The 18,579-nt window shown below is 39.9% G+C and overlaps 1 protein-coding gene across 1 annotated transcript; it reads right to left on the bottom strand.

Annotated features, from left to right (window-relative positions):
• Positions 1–3,415: 3,415 nt before the first annotated feature.
• On the bottom strand, positions 3,416–18,029 carry LOC109624673 (creatine kinase U-type, mitochondrial-like). Its single transcript, XM_020079528.2, has 10 exons — positions 17,943–18,029; positions 16,580–16,968; positions 13,477–13,675; positions 11,959–12,054; positions 11,626–11,847; positions 10,929–11,014; positions 8,155–8,278; positions 6,340–6,474; positions 5,671–5,796; positions 3,416–4,293 (listed from the first exon to the last, which is right to left on the bottom strand). Exons 2-10 carry the CDS (start codon positions 16,726–16,728, stop codon positions 4,180–4,182), a joined length of 1,251 nt encoding a protein of 416 aa, XP_019935087.1. The 5' UTR covers positions 16,729–16,968; positions 17,943–18,029; the 3' UTR covers positions 3,416–4,179.
• Between the last annotated feature and the right edge of the window lie 550 nt (positions 18,030–18,579).

Here is an 18,579-nt window from a genome sequence, read left to right as displayed (position 1 = left end):
GTCCTCGTATGATGTTGTGTGTAAGTAGTGTTGGTCATCCAGATAGCTCTTGACTTTTGTGATAGTTTCTATTAACTGTCAGTTGTGTCTGTTTTGTGCACTGTGTGTGTGATTGTTTGACTGTTAGTTGTTCTCAAGTGTGTCTTGAAAAATCTCAACAAAATGATCAGACCAAATAAAATATGAAATCTGCTCAGGTGTAAGGATATCTGTGGTATCCAGCATGTTTGTTATTGTATTGGATTTTATTTTATTACTATTACTTCAAATCCAGTCACTTACTGTAGGAACTGAAACGTTTCCCTCTGTCTAAAGCTGCAGTTATATAACTATGCCAGCAGAGGGAGCTCTTTGAGCAGCCCTCAACCTCTGGTCCAAAGAACTCTGGACTCAGGAGGCTGGTGAATCATTACAAATTCTAAACTGACTAAACTTTCTAAACTGACTAAACTTTCTAAACTGACTAAACTTTCTAAACTGACTAAACTTTCATACTCCCAGTAATCATCTACTATTTTTCATAGCTAAAAATCTATTCATGATATAATATTATAATAATAATTCATATTTTATTCAATTATATTATAGCTGACACTCTGATTCCTGTACACAAAATATGTACTATAACATGCTACTCTTGTCCCAAAACACCCCAAGTGTGACGTTATACATCCCTCTTACTCTTGTGACTGTCTCTTAGTGATATTACATTTAGATCTCTGGCCTTCATCACACATTTCAGTTTTTTTATTAGTTTGAATGAGATAAGTATAGTAAATAATGAAATCCTGAAAATTGAAGAGAGAAAATGTATTTAAATGAGGTGGAATCAAATCAGAAATGGGCTAATCTGATCTTATTTGATTAAGTAAAGAGATGTGAGTATTAAGACTATAACAAGTGAGATATCAGCAATCAAAACTAATTGAAGCATAAAAGAAAAGATCTAAACTTGTTATGTGAGTGTACAGTACTGTGGAGATCATATAATACATGTGCATTCACATCATGCATCCTGCACTACACAACATTTTGTAAAACAGTTTGAAGGACACAGATTGGACACTAGCATTACAGCATAACCTCTGAACACACATTAGGTACAGACGACATCGTATTTAGAAACACTGAGTCAAAAAGTGTGTATACAGATATAGCCTATAAGCTGTACACTCTCGGTTTTGTGACTTTTATGCTAATGATAGTTCAGATGTAGTATGAAACCCAGATGTAGAAACCTTTTATGTAAAACATATAAACATTTAGACACTAATGGAGCCCTGTATGTTTGGACAAAGGGAAGAAACTTCAAACAAAATGTATTCTGTTTATCTCCATTCAGTGAATTCATCTATAATTAAATGCATTTTGAATATGATTTTAAAGTAGCTTAAGCACATGGATGCCTCCTGAGATAGTAGTTAGCATTTAGACTAGTTTATCTGGTGTTCGCTTTTAAGTTATTGTTTTATTTGTGTAATATAAAAAACTAAATTATCAAAATCTTGAAGCATCAAAACATATTAGCTTCAGCTCAGGCAGTACAGTTACTGCAGTTTGTTGTTTATCTTTGAAATGTTCCATGCTGTTTTTGGTTGTATAATAATTACTATGGTTCATGGATGAGTAAATATGCAGTTAAATATGTATATGTAAATATATACAATATCTTACCACGATCTGCTGCAGAAATGTCATCACTACTCTATCACCATCTTACCCAAGATACCTGCGTTTATTTTGGCGTGTGGCTGTGTTCTCCGTTACCCACAAAGGCCCCCCCCCCCCAACAGAGAGATCCCCGATTGCCTCCGTAAAGTAGTTGCCATGGCAACCCGCTTGCTCCTCAGCCATATGTGGAACAAGGAGGAGGAGAGAAGAGATCTGCAGCAATGTGCTTGTGACAAGCTGAGTACTGTAAGAGACAGGGAGTGTGTGTGTGTGTGTGTGTGTGTGTGTGTGTGTGTGTGTGTGTGTGTGTGTGTGTGTGTGTGTGTGTGTGTGTGTGTGTGTCTGTATTCAGGACAACAGACCCTTCCTCCAAGCCCTTGAAGAGAGAGGAACAGATTCTTCATGCCTCACTACACCAACACTTGTCGTCTCAGCTGCGTCTCCTCAGAACACTGAACCCCTTGTTGTCCTGTCAGCGTCCAGACCTATGGTCCAGACCAAAACAACGGGAAAATGCTGCCTGTTTCATCAGTGGAGAAAATAAACATCCATTCATTCACAATGGGAAAAAGCACTCGTTACAGCCTTTCTACACTGCAGAGAAAACACTGACTTCTCCACAACTTCTCCACAACTTCTCCACATCTTTAAGTAAAAGACAGACACAAATCCAGGTTCATATTCACTGAGTGCAGAATGTTGCTGTGGTTGTGTGTCCATGCTCAGATTTAACAGTGAGTCATCATGGATGTTTAAGAAGCACGCTGGTGATATTTTATAGTTTTGTTATTGTCAACAAATCACACACACAAAGAAAAAGTGTTCTTTCTTCCTTCTTTCTTATAGCGACTGCCTTTTACTTTCTAGAGCTGCAACTCAATTCATCACTGAGTCAATCAAAACATTTTTTATCAACAAGTTGTTGTTTCAGTCATTTCTAAAACAAAAACACCAGACTTGTTCATTATTTACAGCTCTAATACTTTCCTACCTCAACAGTATGTACTGAAGACATACATCTTTAAAATGGGCATTGAATATAGTCCTAATTAATACAAGTAATAATAATAATAAACTAGATCTGCATAGCACCTTTCATACAAGATATGCAGCTCAAAGGGGTTTTGATAACATTACAATTAAAACATGGTAACATGTATTTCAAAATACAAAGGGAACAGATTTTAAGAAGACGTTTTAAGAAAATTACATTTAAATGAGGAAATAAAAAAATAAATAGAATTTAATAAAGAAAATGATTTTAAAAAATTCGGGAAAGTGCAAGATTTAGATTAAGGCTGAAGCAGTATATGTTTAAATTTTAAGTTTCCATTGAAATGAGCATTACAGCTCTAAAAATAGTAGTGTTTCCAGAGTGTGGGATTGACTCAACCTACATAAAATACTGAACACTTGCTCATGGTAATGAGTCCAACTGAGAGCCTCACTGACATGTTTTAATAAATATATGTAATACTATGGACAATGATGGAGCGCTATAAGAGAAATAAGAACGAACTCAAATTCTTAATAGACGTTGTACAGATTTCAAAGGTTGAGCCTTTCAGCAGAATACAGTTTACTTATGTCTCTGACTTACAATTGTCACATGAAACTCTGCAGCCACGCTGATTGCAATCATGGTAACGTAAGGCTTGTTGGAATCATGAAATATGTGATGTTCAAGTAGAAACTAGAAGAAAAAAAACACTTTCATAACCAATGAGAGACAGACAGAGGTCGGTACTGTTAAATAGATGATTGCTTTAATAAAAGACATTACAGTGTGACATTCAGTAATGAGCTGGAATGATGTTGCTTCAGTTGCTTACAGTACAGAACCCAGCCCAGGCCACTGTGTGTTATGACAGTACAGTCTGACACCAGCGTGTCATCCCACATACACATCCACAAGTCTCCTCAGTCTCACACTGTTAATCTACATTCAGATCCACTCAAAATGTTTTTTGGGAAACTATGTTTACACAATCCACAATGGATGGACCACACAAGCACCAGATAATAGTCATGGCCGATCGACTGGGATAAGGGGGGGAGATGGAGACATGCAGCAGGAAGGAGGCTGCAGCAGGGAAGAGCAAGGTGTTTGGTGGGCTCATGGGGGGTTTGGAAGCAGAGCCGTAGATACAGTGTGGCCATGCAGAGATGGGCAAACTGGCGGCCATTTTTGCTCCGTTACAACAGGCTACAGTTTGTGCATCCTTTGTTAATACTTGCCGTCATTTTATAGCCAGGTGTGAATTTGAGTTTTAACTTAAAAACCCTTTATATGCACCTACAACACACTTCAGCAGTATTCTGTGACTGTTTATAATATATGTTGATTATATTATAGAGAAATATATTATGGTGTGGGGACGGGGTGATTAGATTAGCAGTAGTAATAAATGATGCAGGGACATAGATATTTATGGTATCTATGGGCACGGATGTTTGTGCAGGTGTGGGTGTGCCCAGGGGTTGTGCGCAGAGCTCAGGGATTGGTGTCTACTTGAACTGTTTGGGGGGTGAGGGCACCTTGATGTCCTGGCCTTTCTCCAATCTCTTCTCACACTCGATCAAGTAGTTGACGCCATCAATCACTGTCTGCACCAACTGGACCTGAGGAATGCACAAATTATGTTTTAAGACTATTTTCACATGTCCACAGAAGAAAAACAATAAATCAAATCTAACTCATAACCTTTTTCTGATTACAATCATATAGTCCTTATTTAATGGAAACTCAACTGAATGTAATAAACAAAGATCAGTGTACTAGTCCTGGGGAGTATACTGAGCCTGTGAAAGCAACTGTATACCACTTAATGCTTTTTGAGCCCTGAAGAATTTCTTTAAAATATATTTTTTGACAGTGACTGTGGAGAGAGACAGGAAACAGGAAATCAAACAAGTGACAAGATTCGCTACGTTCTGGAGAGTTCTGTCATGTCTGAGAATACGCTGAATATGTCTTAAAGGATCAGTGTGTAGCCCCCCCCCTAAAAAAACACTAGTGGAAACATCACAGGGTTTATTTTATATTCTGCCAATAGATCCCTTTCACCTAAGTCTGACACACTGAACCTTTAAGGCTTATCTTGACATGGGCTTGAAGACCACTCATTTATAATGGACAGTCTGTGTCACAAACTGGAGCTGTGGGGATTAATAAACATGGATGTTTAGCAGACAAGAACTTTATGACCTCAAATGATCATATTGTGTCTTTGCTCAACTGCTCAAGTCTTGTTCTCACTCTCACCCAGATTACATTGAAACCACCGGTGGAGGCTATCTACTGGAGGTTTATACATAAACAGTATTATGATTTGTTAGAGTTTGACAAAATACAGTTCATTCAACATGAAGCTACATACAACAACATTATTGTCCTTCTGCACTTTTCTCCAACAGTTTCTTGCTCCCTCATCCATCAATCTGTTAACTCTTTTGACAGCTTTTAACACTGATGTCTTCATCCGTCTAAATTAAGGAGAGCCAAACATCACTGAGCAGAACAAAGAGAAGTGGAGGTTGCAGTGAGAGAATATTATGTAACAGTAAGAAAACTAGATGAGTGATTCTCAATCTGCAGAATAGTGGGTGTTAATTAGTACACTGCACTACACCCAGAGACAGTGAAGGGGCAACTCCAGTCTCCATGTAATCAGAATAATATATGCAACCACACACTCACAACAACAGAGAACAGCTCCATTGTACCGAATGACTCTGTAACACAGGCGTGACAGCATGATCAGGGACATAAAGACAAACTGCATGTACAAGAACTCTGCTCTGCTCTGCTCTGCTCTCCTCTCCTCTCCTCTCCTCTCTTCTCGTCTCCTCTCTTCTCGTCTCCTCTTCTCTCTCCTCATGCCCCAAATAAGTTATTTGAACATTTATTTGACAACGGTTGATTGTTGTTGGTGTATTGAATGGGTAGATTTGCTGCTCTGCAGGTAAAGGTAGGGATTTATACACAGGTTTTCCCACCTCAGACTGTCCCAGGCGGTCCAGGTTGGATATGTCAAAAGTACCACCAACAGCAGCCGTGTCGACACCACCTGTCCCTCGCTTCTGCAGACGCAGGTTGTCCAGGATCTTACTGAAGCGGAGATCCTGGAAGGTGGAGGAGAAGGGTTACTCAGCATAGTGTCAATGCAATTAGATTAACATTTCAATCAATCTGCATCTGTATTTGGAATTAACACCACTTTTACCACTAACCATCGGAGTTGGGTTTAGAAAGCAGCAGTTTAGGTGAGGTAATACAGATGTTCCTTTCCCCAGTGAGGTTTTCTACTTCCTCCTGGGGTCTGGAGGTGTTGATAAATACTGTCTCTCCACAGTTTTCTGCACTAAGCAGTGTGCTGGCCTGATAAATCCATCCCTCTCTCCATCCATCACTAAGAATCTTCATATCAACATTTATTTCCAATGAGCAGGACCATGTTATTCAAACTATTGCTCAACAAAATTTCCAACTTCATTTTGTAAAGACTGTTAGTTTTCACTAGCCTTTAACAGCACAAATCTAGTCCTTCTCATCCTTCACTTTTGTGAACAAAAGATGTACTAATACAGATAAAGGGGGCAAGATATGTTAATGCTTTTTGAGGCCATTGTCACATTGTCTTCATTCTATTACAACTACTGTGTTACCTTGCTCAGCAGGGGCAGTTTGACATGGACCCCGGCCCTGAGCCCTGTGCCCAGGTTGGAGGGGCAGGTGAGGATGTAACCGAGCTTCTCGTTCCACATGAACTCCCAGCCTCTCTCCTGGATCAGACGCTCCACCTTACAGGGAGACAGTCAGTCACAACACAACGACAGTGTGCTTCATTCATTCAACATTTTTTTTTACCTCTGATACGTTTGATGGATGTGCACATTTCGTTGTTCACACACAGCAAACTGTTTGTCGCTGTTGGTTTTTCATTCATCAGAGCTGACAAGTAAAGAACTGAGAATTGTCGACTTGAAATAGACTTTGGTGGGACTGGACTGGCACAAACACTGGCCTAGTGTTGGACTTAAACCCACGTTAACATCGCACTGAGGTGTGTCACTCAGAGTTAGTACACCCTGTGTGCAACAGTTCAATACCAAATGTTGCACTGCTTGTACTTTGCTCTTTCTGTAATGCGGAACTTCGGCTGCTTGGATAAATAATTTATGTTTGCGTGGCCATGTTTGGACAGTGTGTTATTGTGACTCTGTCTACAAGCTTTACATCCAAAGCAGGGCAATGACTAGTGGGAGCTGGTATTCTTTTGTGCTAGCATAAACATTTAGACTGTAAACTGCATTTTCTTTGACTGATTCAATCCCACAGACCTGGTGACAGCAGAGTGAATACTCTATGTCTGCTACAGCTGCAGCCTCCCACTTAAAATACTGTGTCCAAGTGCACACTGATCCAGTAACTTGGTTGAATCCGGCACAACTATAACCAGAGTGCATGAGCTTCTGTGCACTTAATGCTGGTCAGTGTAATGCAGAATACTCTCTTATGTGTGTGCACCTTGACGAGCAGTGGTAGTGTTTCTGTAGGTTTCCACAAGTTAGACTCTATTAGACTTGTTAATAAATGAATTAATCCCTATGTCAAACACGACAGATACGAAGGAATATCAGGGTCCCAGAATTACTTAGACTTCACTATTATTAAAGATAAGGTAGAAGTAGCATTGTAGAGAATAACCCTCGATGCACTACATTATCTTGCAAACTACTGGCAGGTATCCATACCCAAGCTGAGTGTAGTTTTAGTTCCTCGTTGGTCTGTTCTAGTTTACAGTTTGCTAATATTGTTGACAACAACAAAAGGAGACATTACAAACCAAAACATTTCTCCCTCAAAAATATTTAAGTGTTAAATAAACATTGACAGAATTAACACTTAAAGGTGTTTAAGAAAGACCCAGTGCATAATATTTTTATGTGTATCACAATTTTTAAATTCAGATCATATTTTTTTATTTAATAATAAAACCCTGACAGAACTCTGATCGAGAACATAGTGGATTCATATTAGAGTAAAAATATTAAAAGTTCAGCCTAATTGTTCTCAATCCCAAACACCTTCCCTCTCTTTCCATCTCATCACATGTACATCCACACATCTTTAACATGCACTCCACACACACGTACAATCTAAAATCTTAAACACTCCACACACACGTACAACCTAACATCTTTAACACTCCACACACACGTACAATCTAAAATCTTAAACACTCCACACACACGTACAATCTAACATCTTTAACACTCCACACACACGTACAATCTAAAATCTTAAACACTCCACACACACGTACAATCTAAAATCTTAAACACTCCACACACACGTACAATCTAACATCTTTAACATGCACTCCACACACACGTACAATCTAAAATCTTAAACACTCCACACACACGTACAATCTAACATCTTTAACACTCCACACACATGTATGATCACACTCTCACCTCCTTGAGGCCTCGGCAGAACCTGTCAAAGACTCTCTTCATGTTGCCTCCCTTCTCCATGGAGATGACCCTGGTGTGATCCTCCTCGTTGATCCAGATCAGGAAGGTCTTGTCATTGTTGTGCCTGCACACAGGAAAGTTACACTGGATTATACAGTGATCCTTGTGGGTTAAGGTTATTTGAGGAAAGACAAGGTGCAGCATCCAGGGTGGAAGTAATCTGGTGCTTTGTAAACCTGAACATCGCTGTTATTCTTTCCATTTGAAGACTGTGTGGACAGTTTTTACCTTATCAACAACTTCCATATACATGTATTTACTTGTTCCAAATATAGACATCTAGTATAGTCATATATGCAGTAAATCAATATCTGAATCTTTCTTTCTAAGACTGAGTCGATACAGAGATGGTATTTTAGAAGCCTGTGGGGAGGTGTGTGGGTTACGTTAATGAGAAGATAATGGGTTCTATATAAAAGGAGCCATCTGATGCTGGTGATCAGAGAGAAGGCCAACCAGCATCAATCATTGAGGATATGCTCATTTCTGCTGAGGGTCATTGACTTGTGTGTTTGTCAGAGTTCTGGTCTGCAACGCTGCACTGTGCTACTGATTTATGACTTATGTTCTTATATATTTCCTTACGGATAAGAGTTGGTCAACAACAGAAAAACTACAGAATTATTGCTTTGCCTCTGCTGCCACAAGAAATATGGTCACAATCTCCTCTTAGTTCCCCAGTTCACGCAGAGAAACATGTTTTTGCGGAACATTGTGACGGCACAATGAAGTTGGCTTTAGACAGTTTGGATGTAAAATGTCATTACCATATCATTTAAACTTATTAGATATATTTGTTCATTTGTGTCACACTAGCATATTTATGTTGGTTGAACAAATTTAAGTCAGTTTATGATGGTGATGTCGGTAGGTTTGTCTATTAATTTATTGATCATACATACATTTCCAGATTAAAGAAGTTCGACATCTATTGGAGGGACTAATGGGTGGATTCATGGTCCTCAGAGGAGAAGGGTGGATTTCAACCACCACACGTGTCTGAGCACCAGTCTCAGGGAAAATTTGTCACCGTCAGTGACTACAGAAGCTTTTTGTCCATACTGACCTCCTCAAACTTGTTTGAGATTTAATAAGGGAATGGATATGGGTTGTGGAGGCAGCAGGTCGGGGAGACATTTGGCAAAGCAGACAGAAAGGGAATGAGAGAGGAGGGAGAGATAAAGACTCAGAGTAAAAATAGAGCACCAGTGAACCATATTTGAACCACAGGGAAAAAGAACATGAGCGTGGAGTTGGAAGTGTGGAGGAGGATGATAAGCAAAAATGAGAGAAAAGTGGAGCATGACATATGAATAGAGTGAAAAAAGGGAAAGTGGGGGAGAGAGCCAAGAGGAGGAGGAGGCTGGCAGTGGAGCTGTAAGAGGAGATGATGGAGGGATGACGTGGAGGTGAATTATTAAGGAGAGGAGAGGATTGGCTGATACGACTGGCAGAGGGAGCGAGGAGGGAGGCTGCTGATGGATTTTGGCTGGCTGACGACTCCACACTGAGGGAGAACTGTCCGCACTGCTCATACACCAGCACAGCTCAGCAACAGGGACATGACAATACTGCTGTAAACATGGAATAATAAATAAAGATCATAAAATCCCTGCATGATTAAAGACTGGAGACACTATTAAATATACAAATCAAACAATTAAGCAGAGAAGTTTAATTTTCTAAAAACCCTCTGACACTTTTCAGTAATTGAGCAAAGACTCAAGTAAAACCAAGTGGATTTCACTGACACCCTTAAATGCAATGGGAAATAAATATACTCAGAATATCAACTCAAAAAATGATTTAATTATATTTAAAACTTCTACTGTCTACATTTGTGTTTGTTCTATGAGAATAAATCTAAATTTATGAAAATCAAAGCAATCAAATGACTGATATCTTTGCACAAGAAACACTAAGAGTTTGGTGCTTCCTTACAGTACTTTCTCATTATATATCAGAAAATATACAAGAATACCTCAGACTGGTCAACATTAACATTCTTTCACTTGTATACAAAACCTACAGTACATCAATTTGTAATGATTCATTACAGAGCAATCTCCTACATTACCTTCCTTTGTAAAATACTTCAAATCATTATTTGGTCCCACTAATAGTTGATCCACTGTGGATAGGATTAATACAATCAAGTTTTGCTTTCCCTCACTGTTGATCACGATAATTTAATTTAAAGATTCCAAGATTTAGTTTCTTTAAAAGATCAAATCTTCTATGTTAATGAGAGAAGTTTTAAATCTGTTGAAATTTTACAGGAGTTCCACAAGGGTCAATACTCAGACCATTGTTTTTCAATTTGTACATGAGCTTGTTTGGCAGCATTATAAGGAGATGCAATATATCTTACCATGCATTTGTCTTCTAAATCCAATAATTGTTGAATTCTATTAATGAAGTCAGTTACTATTTTTATTTTGGATTGTTGAACTTAAAAAGAGAAATAACACAACTAGGGCAGCTAATTAATTGAAAAATCTATTCAAGAATTTTTGTCTCAAAATAATGCTAACAAACTAATTCACATAAGTATTCTAGAGTTGTTTAACTACTGTTGTGCTGTTGCAGTTTTCCCGACATTTTAGTTCGGTGGTGTACTGTACACCTAAAGCATACAGTGCTTACTTGTGTTAAAATGACAACTCTATGCAGACAACATTATCCTACTTGTACCATCAGGTCTTTTCACTTACCAAATACCACGTGCATCTGGCCAGTCACGAGCCATGCCTGCACAGGTCAGGAGGGGTGACACAGGCTTGTCAAACAGGAAGTGGTCCTGGTGTAAATACAGAGATTTGGAGTTTCAACAATTGTTATGACCGCAGTGGCAAGAAAATCTTAGATTGTAAGACAGAAACAAGGGTGTGAGACTTGAGAATTCAGTAATCGGGCCAATCTTTCTCTTTGTTAAGGAGAAAAATACCACGGCACAGTCCACCCACAGTTATTATTTCATTGTTGAATTTTTGTACTACTCCAGGACTTGTAGGGAAACAGTGACCACCTCCTCAGATAAAAAAGATGTGCTGTTAACATGTATAGCCGTTTCCACACACGAAAATGTCCGGACTTTCTATAGAATTTGTCTCTCAGAACAGAGCAGCAAATTCTCAGCGTCAAACACAACAGGTGAGGGGGGGTGTCCGGGTAGAACATGAGGAGACAGGACATGATGTGTGAAATTCACTGTGGATATCTTGTGTTTTAGTTAGTTTTAGTTATCTTTTTGTTTTGAGTCAGTCAAACAGAACCTCTTTCTTTCATTATCCAAAACAGGAACTCTTCCTTGTGAAATGGAAATGGTGCTGATGCTGGTGGAAATAAAGAACTTGTAAAAAGTGGAACGTCATCTTCACATGCATACAGCAACATCCCAACACGACTCACATCAATGAGCTGCTGCTGCTCCTTGTCCGTCATCTGGGTGAGACTGTAGTATTTCCCAGTCAGGTCGTCCTTCAGGCCAGCGAGGGCGTCCACCACCACCCTCTCGACCTCTCTGCGCTCTGCCCGGGTGCAGGCGGGGGGCAGGCTCAGTCCACGGATACTGCGGCCCGTCCTCACCCTGGAGGACAGCACGTAACGCTCATCAAAGTGGCCCGACTGGATCTGCAATTAAAACAAATAAGGAGATATACATATATGCACAGCTAATTCTATTGGATGCTTCTCATTTCAAGTCATAGAATGTAATATTTTTCGATTCAATGTGAATGTTACCTTGCTGGCGTCCAGGTCAGTGGGGTGCTTCATGACATGGGGGTCATAGCCATTGTGCCTCTCTTTGATGATCGGATCCAGCAGTTCTGCAAATACCTGAAAAACCCCCAGAGGTGAACAGTATGAAAATACAGGGATATTTTCTGGGTTATTCACTTTTATTGTAGACTCTGGACAAAAAAAAATGACATCTGACACACATATAGAAAATGTTTCTGGACCACAACAACAACAAAAATTATTAATACATCCATCATCTATACCGCTTATACTTTGAGGGTCGCAAGGGGAGCTGTAACCAATCAGACACAGGGTGAGAGCCGGAGTGCACTGCGTATCACAGGGCCAACATATAGAGACAAACAACACATCACACGCACATTCACAACTGTGGTCAATTTAGAGTCTCCCATTAAACTAACCCCATTCTGAATGTTTTTGGACTGTGAAAGGAAAACCAAAGTGGAGAGAAACAAAACAAAAGAACATACTAACAACAGGGAGCAATGATGAATCATATACTGCTTTACATTTTAGAGATAATGTATGAGAAACATTTGCATAAACTCCGCACACAAAAATTAGAATCAGCCAAATCAACACAACCCACAATGATGCTAAATATCCACCGAGCATCGCTGCCTCATGAATGTAAACTGAACTTTGAATGTATAATTGTCTGATTCATCAGAATTAGCACATGACCCTTTGACCTCCAAGACCCTCATCAGTTCATCCATGAGCTTAAGTGGACATTTGCCCAAATTTGAAGAAATTCCCTCACAGCATATTACATTTACAGGAATGAGACTACTGAGCGGACAGACATAACACGTCCTGACACAACTGTCACTAGTAGACAGACATAAAAATGTCTTTTTGCAACCTTGAGTCTTTGAAAATGACACATTTGCATACTGAACGCTCACACTGACTGGTTCTTGCAATCAAGTTAAAAAAAAATCCTGACTACTGGAATAAGATGGAGATATTTATATGTCATAAATGAAGAAGGCAATTAAAACTGAAACGTAGTTATGGCCTCAATATAGATAGATATAATGAAACATCCCAGAAGAGGTGTCCTAGGCTAAAACTCTCCCTCTCCTGGGCTGAAATACTCTCTCATGAAAGGGAGGATTGGATACTCAATTCTCTTAAGTTACAGTTATCGCTACAAAATGATTTTCCAATAATTCTGAAGAATAAAAACTTTTTATCTAGTAGACATAAGCTCAAAGTCATGATACAAGGAGTTGCGTTGGGAGTAGAATGTGCCTGCCAATGACTTGAGTCATTCTCCAATTTGTAACACTTTTATTAACTATGTCATTTTCTGAAATCCCCTTTGTTTTCATCAGACTTGTCCTTGTCACCGCAAATTGGTGACCTGAGGAGGCTGTGAACAGCCAGTTCTCTAGAACGATACACGTGGGTGTGAGCCAGCCCATTTTCACTCAACACTGCGGAGCTGTTTGTGTGTGTTGGTGCGTTGGAAAAGGCGCAGTGATGTCTGACCTCGTAAGACTCCTCGTCTCCTGCCACCATGCCCACGGTCTTGATGAAGGGGTGGCCGGGGTTGTCCACGCCTGTCTGGATGGCCTGATCCAGCGTGTAGCCATTGGGAGTGGCCTTATCACACAGCTTGGTGTAGATGGCAGGTGTAAGGTTACTGGCCATGCAGTTGTTGTGTTTGCGCAGGTCAGGGTACTCTGCACTGTACAAATACAAATGCAAGATAACATACTGCTGCACTGATCTTCGAGGGAGATAAAAGGGTTTCAAGCAGTGTGGGCACAGGTGAATGAAGGAGCTGTGCCCTTGGAGTAGGTTCAGAGTGTGAGTCACTCAACAACACTCCAACATGTCACGTACGCAAGAAACTGGAGATTAAACCTGTAACTGCTTCCTTCTGGGACACAATGAGATGCCTTCTCATAAATTATATTGGACACAGAGGGACACAAGGCTGGTGCGATCATTTACATGGGCACTGCCAGAAAACATAAAAATGATATATATGAAACTTGTGGTTTAAATTCTCACGAGATATTGAAAGTGGCATCCATTTAGTGCTGATGGATAAAAAAGCATTCAGATCCACATTGTTTTAGTAAGAAAATCCTGCTTGACAAAGTCACCTATATCTTCAAACAAACTATGTAGGCCTTAGTGCAGGTTGATGTGGAAAAATAAAAAGGAACCACTGTCAACGACTGGCTTTAATCCCCACAAACATACTTAGAACGTCAAGACTAAAAGTTCAGAAGCAGCACAGACTGAGCAGCTTATGGATTTCTTCCTCCCGCTGCCTGCCAAGATATGAGGAGGGCTAAGACATCGAAAAAAGAAATAATATAGTAACTGTGACTCAGCAGAGCTTTACTGGTGATACTAAGGGTAGACAGTGTAAAAATGTCTGCGGCCTCTTTTCTATATATTCTTGTCTCCACAATAATAAATTCAGAAGATCATGTAATCTGTGTTAAAACAGTGTCACAGTGTTCCCTTCTTTGGGCTGTCAACGTATGCCTATATCAGAAATCACCAGTTGGAAGAGGCCAAGAAAACCCATTACAATGTTTTCTGAGGCGGGAAAACACAGGTGGCCACATTCCCACAATTCAGGTTCAATGCAGGTAAAGTGTGGAAGAGTTCAGAAATGACACAAGCTGCCTGTTCACCATCCTCATGGCACATTTGTCTTGTAGGAACAATGGATGGATGTATCAGCAGTTTTGGATGTTTGGGTGCCGATCCAAATAAAGATCAGGATCTAGTGGATTTAGATGTGGTTTCATGAGGGAACTGTTCAGCCTTGGTGGAGGTATGTGCTATTCTAGTTTGAATCGATATTGCTGTTATTCATATCAATCAAAGTAAACCTACAGTGTAGGCCTTAAAGGGATAGTTCACCCAAAAAGTTAATCCCACTCGTTATCTACTCACCACTATGCCGATTGACGGGTGGGTGAAGAGTTTGAGCCCACGAAACACATTTTAGGCCAAATCCACTGCAATTGAATTTAATGGTTACCACTTCTTCAAACGTAAAAAACAACAGAAAAAAAACAGAAAAAGCCTCCATACAGCTCCTGTGATGTCATCCAAGTGATTTTCAAGTTCTACTCGGCTAAAAACTTGGTTTTGAGTCAAATTTGAATGTCGGGGCTTCCGGACACTTGGATGACACCACAGGAGCAGTATGGAGGCAAGCTTTTTGAAGAAGTGGTCACCATTGACTTCAACTGTTTTGGATTTGGCTGCAACGCTGTTTACCCCTGAAACTCCAAATGTGTTCTGTGGACTCAAACACTTAGCCCACCCCTCCATCGACATAGTGGTGAGGAGATAATGAGGGAATTGAAATCATTTGGTGAACTATCCCTTTAATCACTGATTAACTAATTACTTATCAAAGTACTTTACTGAAATACAAACTCGACATTGTTTTTATTTCATTATGATTATTGCTTTTAAATTCTAAAATATCCTCCCGTCTTGATCCTCTTAACTCCAGCATAACCATTAAGTCACATTTTCTAGCTTTATCTCCTCCCTGACACCATTCTAGTTTTAATAGTTAATATCATTGATGGTTAATAATATACATTTGGATGTGATAGGATTGAGGGTGTGTTTCCTATGAGGTTATCTTAGGTAACTATATCAATACAGTCTGAGACATTACAGTGACTGTGTGGTTACCTTGACCACTGAACGCAGCCGAGACGACCTCAGAGAGAAGGTTGGTATTAGGACACACCCTATTCAACAAACCAATGGCAAGCCTTTCATGAATACTAACATTTGTCAAGTAATAGACACGTTTTTGTTTGGCGAGCTGTACCTGCTCCTTTAAGGTGAGCATTATGTAACCAGCACAGGGCAGGGTTTTATATCTGAGCAGCAGATAAGGTTTCATTCAAGAACGACTTTATAATCCAGGCGGGCGTGTGGTGGAACACGTACACATCCCTCCTCAGCCTCTTATACTGTGATACATTCATCAATACGCTGCAGTGTCGGGTGCAAAATCAACTGCTTTCTAGTTTATTCTTCAACTACGTACTATTCCCATCCTTGATGTGTTTGGGGGATATAAGCTCACTTCAATTTTTCTTCTTCTTCTTCTTATTATTATTATAGGAGTAGGTTGTTTTGTTTCTAGTGTTTTAATTTTGCTTTGAATAAAACCACATTTTACACACAAGCTTAGAGTTATCATGTGTGTTTTATTCTAGCTTTAAACCATCTTGTTTTATGCCTCACGATTTGGTTATTTCCCCGACAAGCAATATCAAAATTTCTCCTGTGATACTGCAGCCTGATGAAGCATGTCAGGCATTAAATCTTTGGTTTCTGAATTTCAAGGTTATTTAGGCTGTGGGTGCATATGATTCTTACACAACGAAATCTTTTGCTCGCTGATATTTTTGATTTTACTGCACATGAAGTCATATTTCAATATTGAAGACCATGGTCATGGACCATAATCAGAGGATGACATTATCACAGATGTGAACTAGATGTGTAAATGATGATGAGGATGAGGATGATGATGGTGGTGGTGTGTGAGGTGCTGATGGATCCATGTGAGGGACACACGGGGCTCTGTTACCTGGAGGGGTACATCCTGCGGACGGGCATCCCGGCGCTGACATGGTCCCGGTGCTGCAGCAGGTATCCAGCCGTCACGGAGCCTCCCACCAGAGACAGGATCCCGATGTGTCGTTTGGAGGACAGGATCCTGGAGAAGCTGGTCGCCATGGTGCTTTCCTCGGAGTGTTATGAAGAATGAAATCAACGTCTCTTCTCCACGGTGGCAGAGGAGGGAGGGAGGGACAGGTGGACGGGAGCGTCTGTCAGGGATGCGACGGCTGCGGTGGAGCGATGAGAACACGGAGCCTGATTTAACCCGAGCTGAGTCAAGATGGAGGCAGACACACAGGAGCAGACCGGGGCCGAAGCTTCAAAATAAAAGCACACGCCGAGCACCTGGGGAGATCCCTGAGAAGGTTTGTTGATGTACAGTGAGGAATTTTCTGCAGAAGATTTTAATGGCTGTACTCATGTGTTTACTGTGCTTTTTCTGTCAAGACTTTGCATAGACTGTATGAATATAAAATATAAATATGAACTAATATGAATATGAGTCCCCTAAACCAGCCTTCAAGATCCATGAATTATTCTCTGAGAAGTCAACAAAATGTTTTTTAAAGAAAGTGAAAAAAAAAATCAAAATCTGCAACAACATTTACTTCTGTCCTGACCCATACCACTTCCTTCTACCAGGTTTTGTGGTCATCCATCTAAACGTTTTAGTGTAATCTTGCTAACTAATAAAGACAAAATAGATGAAAACACAATAGAAAGAATGAATCATAGTGACTTTCAGCTGTAATTTTCAGTGTTCTTCAGTAATACCTCTACTTCAATTTACTGAGGCACTGCTCTGACAATTAACAAAGGGGCAGTTGTGAGTATTAGAAGCGCCTACTAAGTGGTTTATTGTGAAATTCTTTTTGTACAGGAAGACACATTTGTCAAGCTTGACAACAGATGCGTGTGGTGTGAATACTGAAGGACATGAGTGAATAGGCCTGTAGCACTGAAAGGTTTAACATCACACTGATCAGTCCCTAAACATGCAGTACTGTCACTCATCCTTTCTGTTTAAACAGAATCGAGAACAGTCTGATTTTTTTCCCACATTAAGACTAATCACAAGTTTAATCTGACTGCAACAACTTCTCATAGTGAGGCGTCACAGCTGACTTGATTTTGAAACTGGTTCCTTTGCCCAACGACAACTTGCAGATCAAATCACAAGTAGTTACATGACCTTTGTTAACAGTGAAATCAAGCAACCTTCAGCAATAGCGCCACCAGTATTATTACACAATGTGTGAAAATAATTTTCAATTCTTTATTTCTATGAATGGACAAAACTACGTCTCCCGTTTCTGTCACTGAAGTCTGACCTGTTCAGAGTCCCCTCCAGTCACTTGTGATCCGACAGAGGCATACTGTTTTATATTCAGGCCCTGAGCTCCTTATGGAGGATGAATGCAGTAATCTGTGGATTACAGAGACAATAGAGGGAATACAGAACTCAGATCAAAGTCCACATTGCAGTTCTGCAGAGAGCTTTATATGGGGCCATTATTGTAACAAACGTATAAAGCCATTATTGTAGTGAGGGTCAGCAAACAGAAACACTGTGCTCCAATTGCATTTATCGTTTTTAACTGCTCTTTGTGTTCTGACAAACAGTAAATTCAACAAGCGCAGTGCCCCATAAATATCACTATTCCCTGGTTTTATCCAAAGCAGGCGATAAAAGCCACAGACACCTGGTAGGTCATCATATAACTTAAAGGTCCAGTGTGTAAGATTTAGATGTAAGGGATCTTTTGGCATAGATTAACTATATAAAATAATGGTAGTGATGTTTTCACTAGTGTGTGATCGTCTAAATCGTACAAATGTTGTAAGTTGTTTTCTTTACCCTAGAATTGGCCCTTTGTATTTAAATACTTTATATTTACATCGGGAGTGGGTCCTCTCTAAGGTGGCCACCATGTTTTTTTACGGTAGACTAAACTGGATGAACTAAAC

Source organism: Paralichthys olivaceus, chromosome 7, assembly GCF_024713975.1.
Source record: "Paralichthys olivaceus isolate ysfri-2021 chromosome 7, ASM2471397v2, whole genome shotgun sequence".
Lineage (NCBI taxonomy): Eukaryota > Metazoa > Chordata > Actinopteri > Pleuronectiformes > Paralichthyidae > Paralichthys > Paralichthys olivaceus.
This window is presented reverse-complemented; position numbering and strand designations above follow the sequence as displayed.

What these genes read in the sequence shown, in the direction of transcription:
- LOC109624673 (XM_020079528.2), bottom strand. Translation starts at nt 16,728, where the DNA reads ATGGCGACCAGCTTCTCCAGGATCCTGTCCTCCAAACGACACATCGGG. An exon ending in AGCAGCAGCAGCTCATTGAT is followed by an intron (nt 11,015 to 11,625) that starts GTGAGTCGTGTT and finishes TATTTACACCAG; the next exon opens with GACCACTTCCTGTTTGACAA. An exon ending in TCTGCCGAGGCCTCAAGGAG is followed by an intron (nt 6,475 to 8,154) that starts GTGAGAGTGTGA and finishes TCTCCCTGTAAG; the next exon opens with GTGGAGCGTCTGATCCAGGA.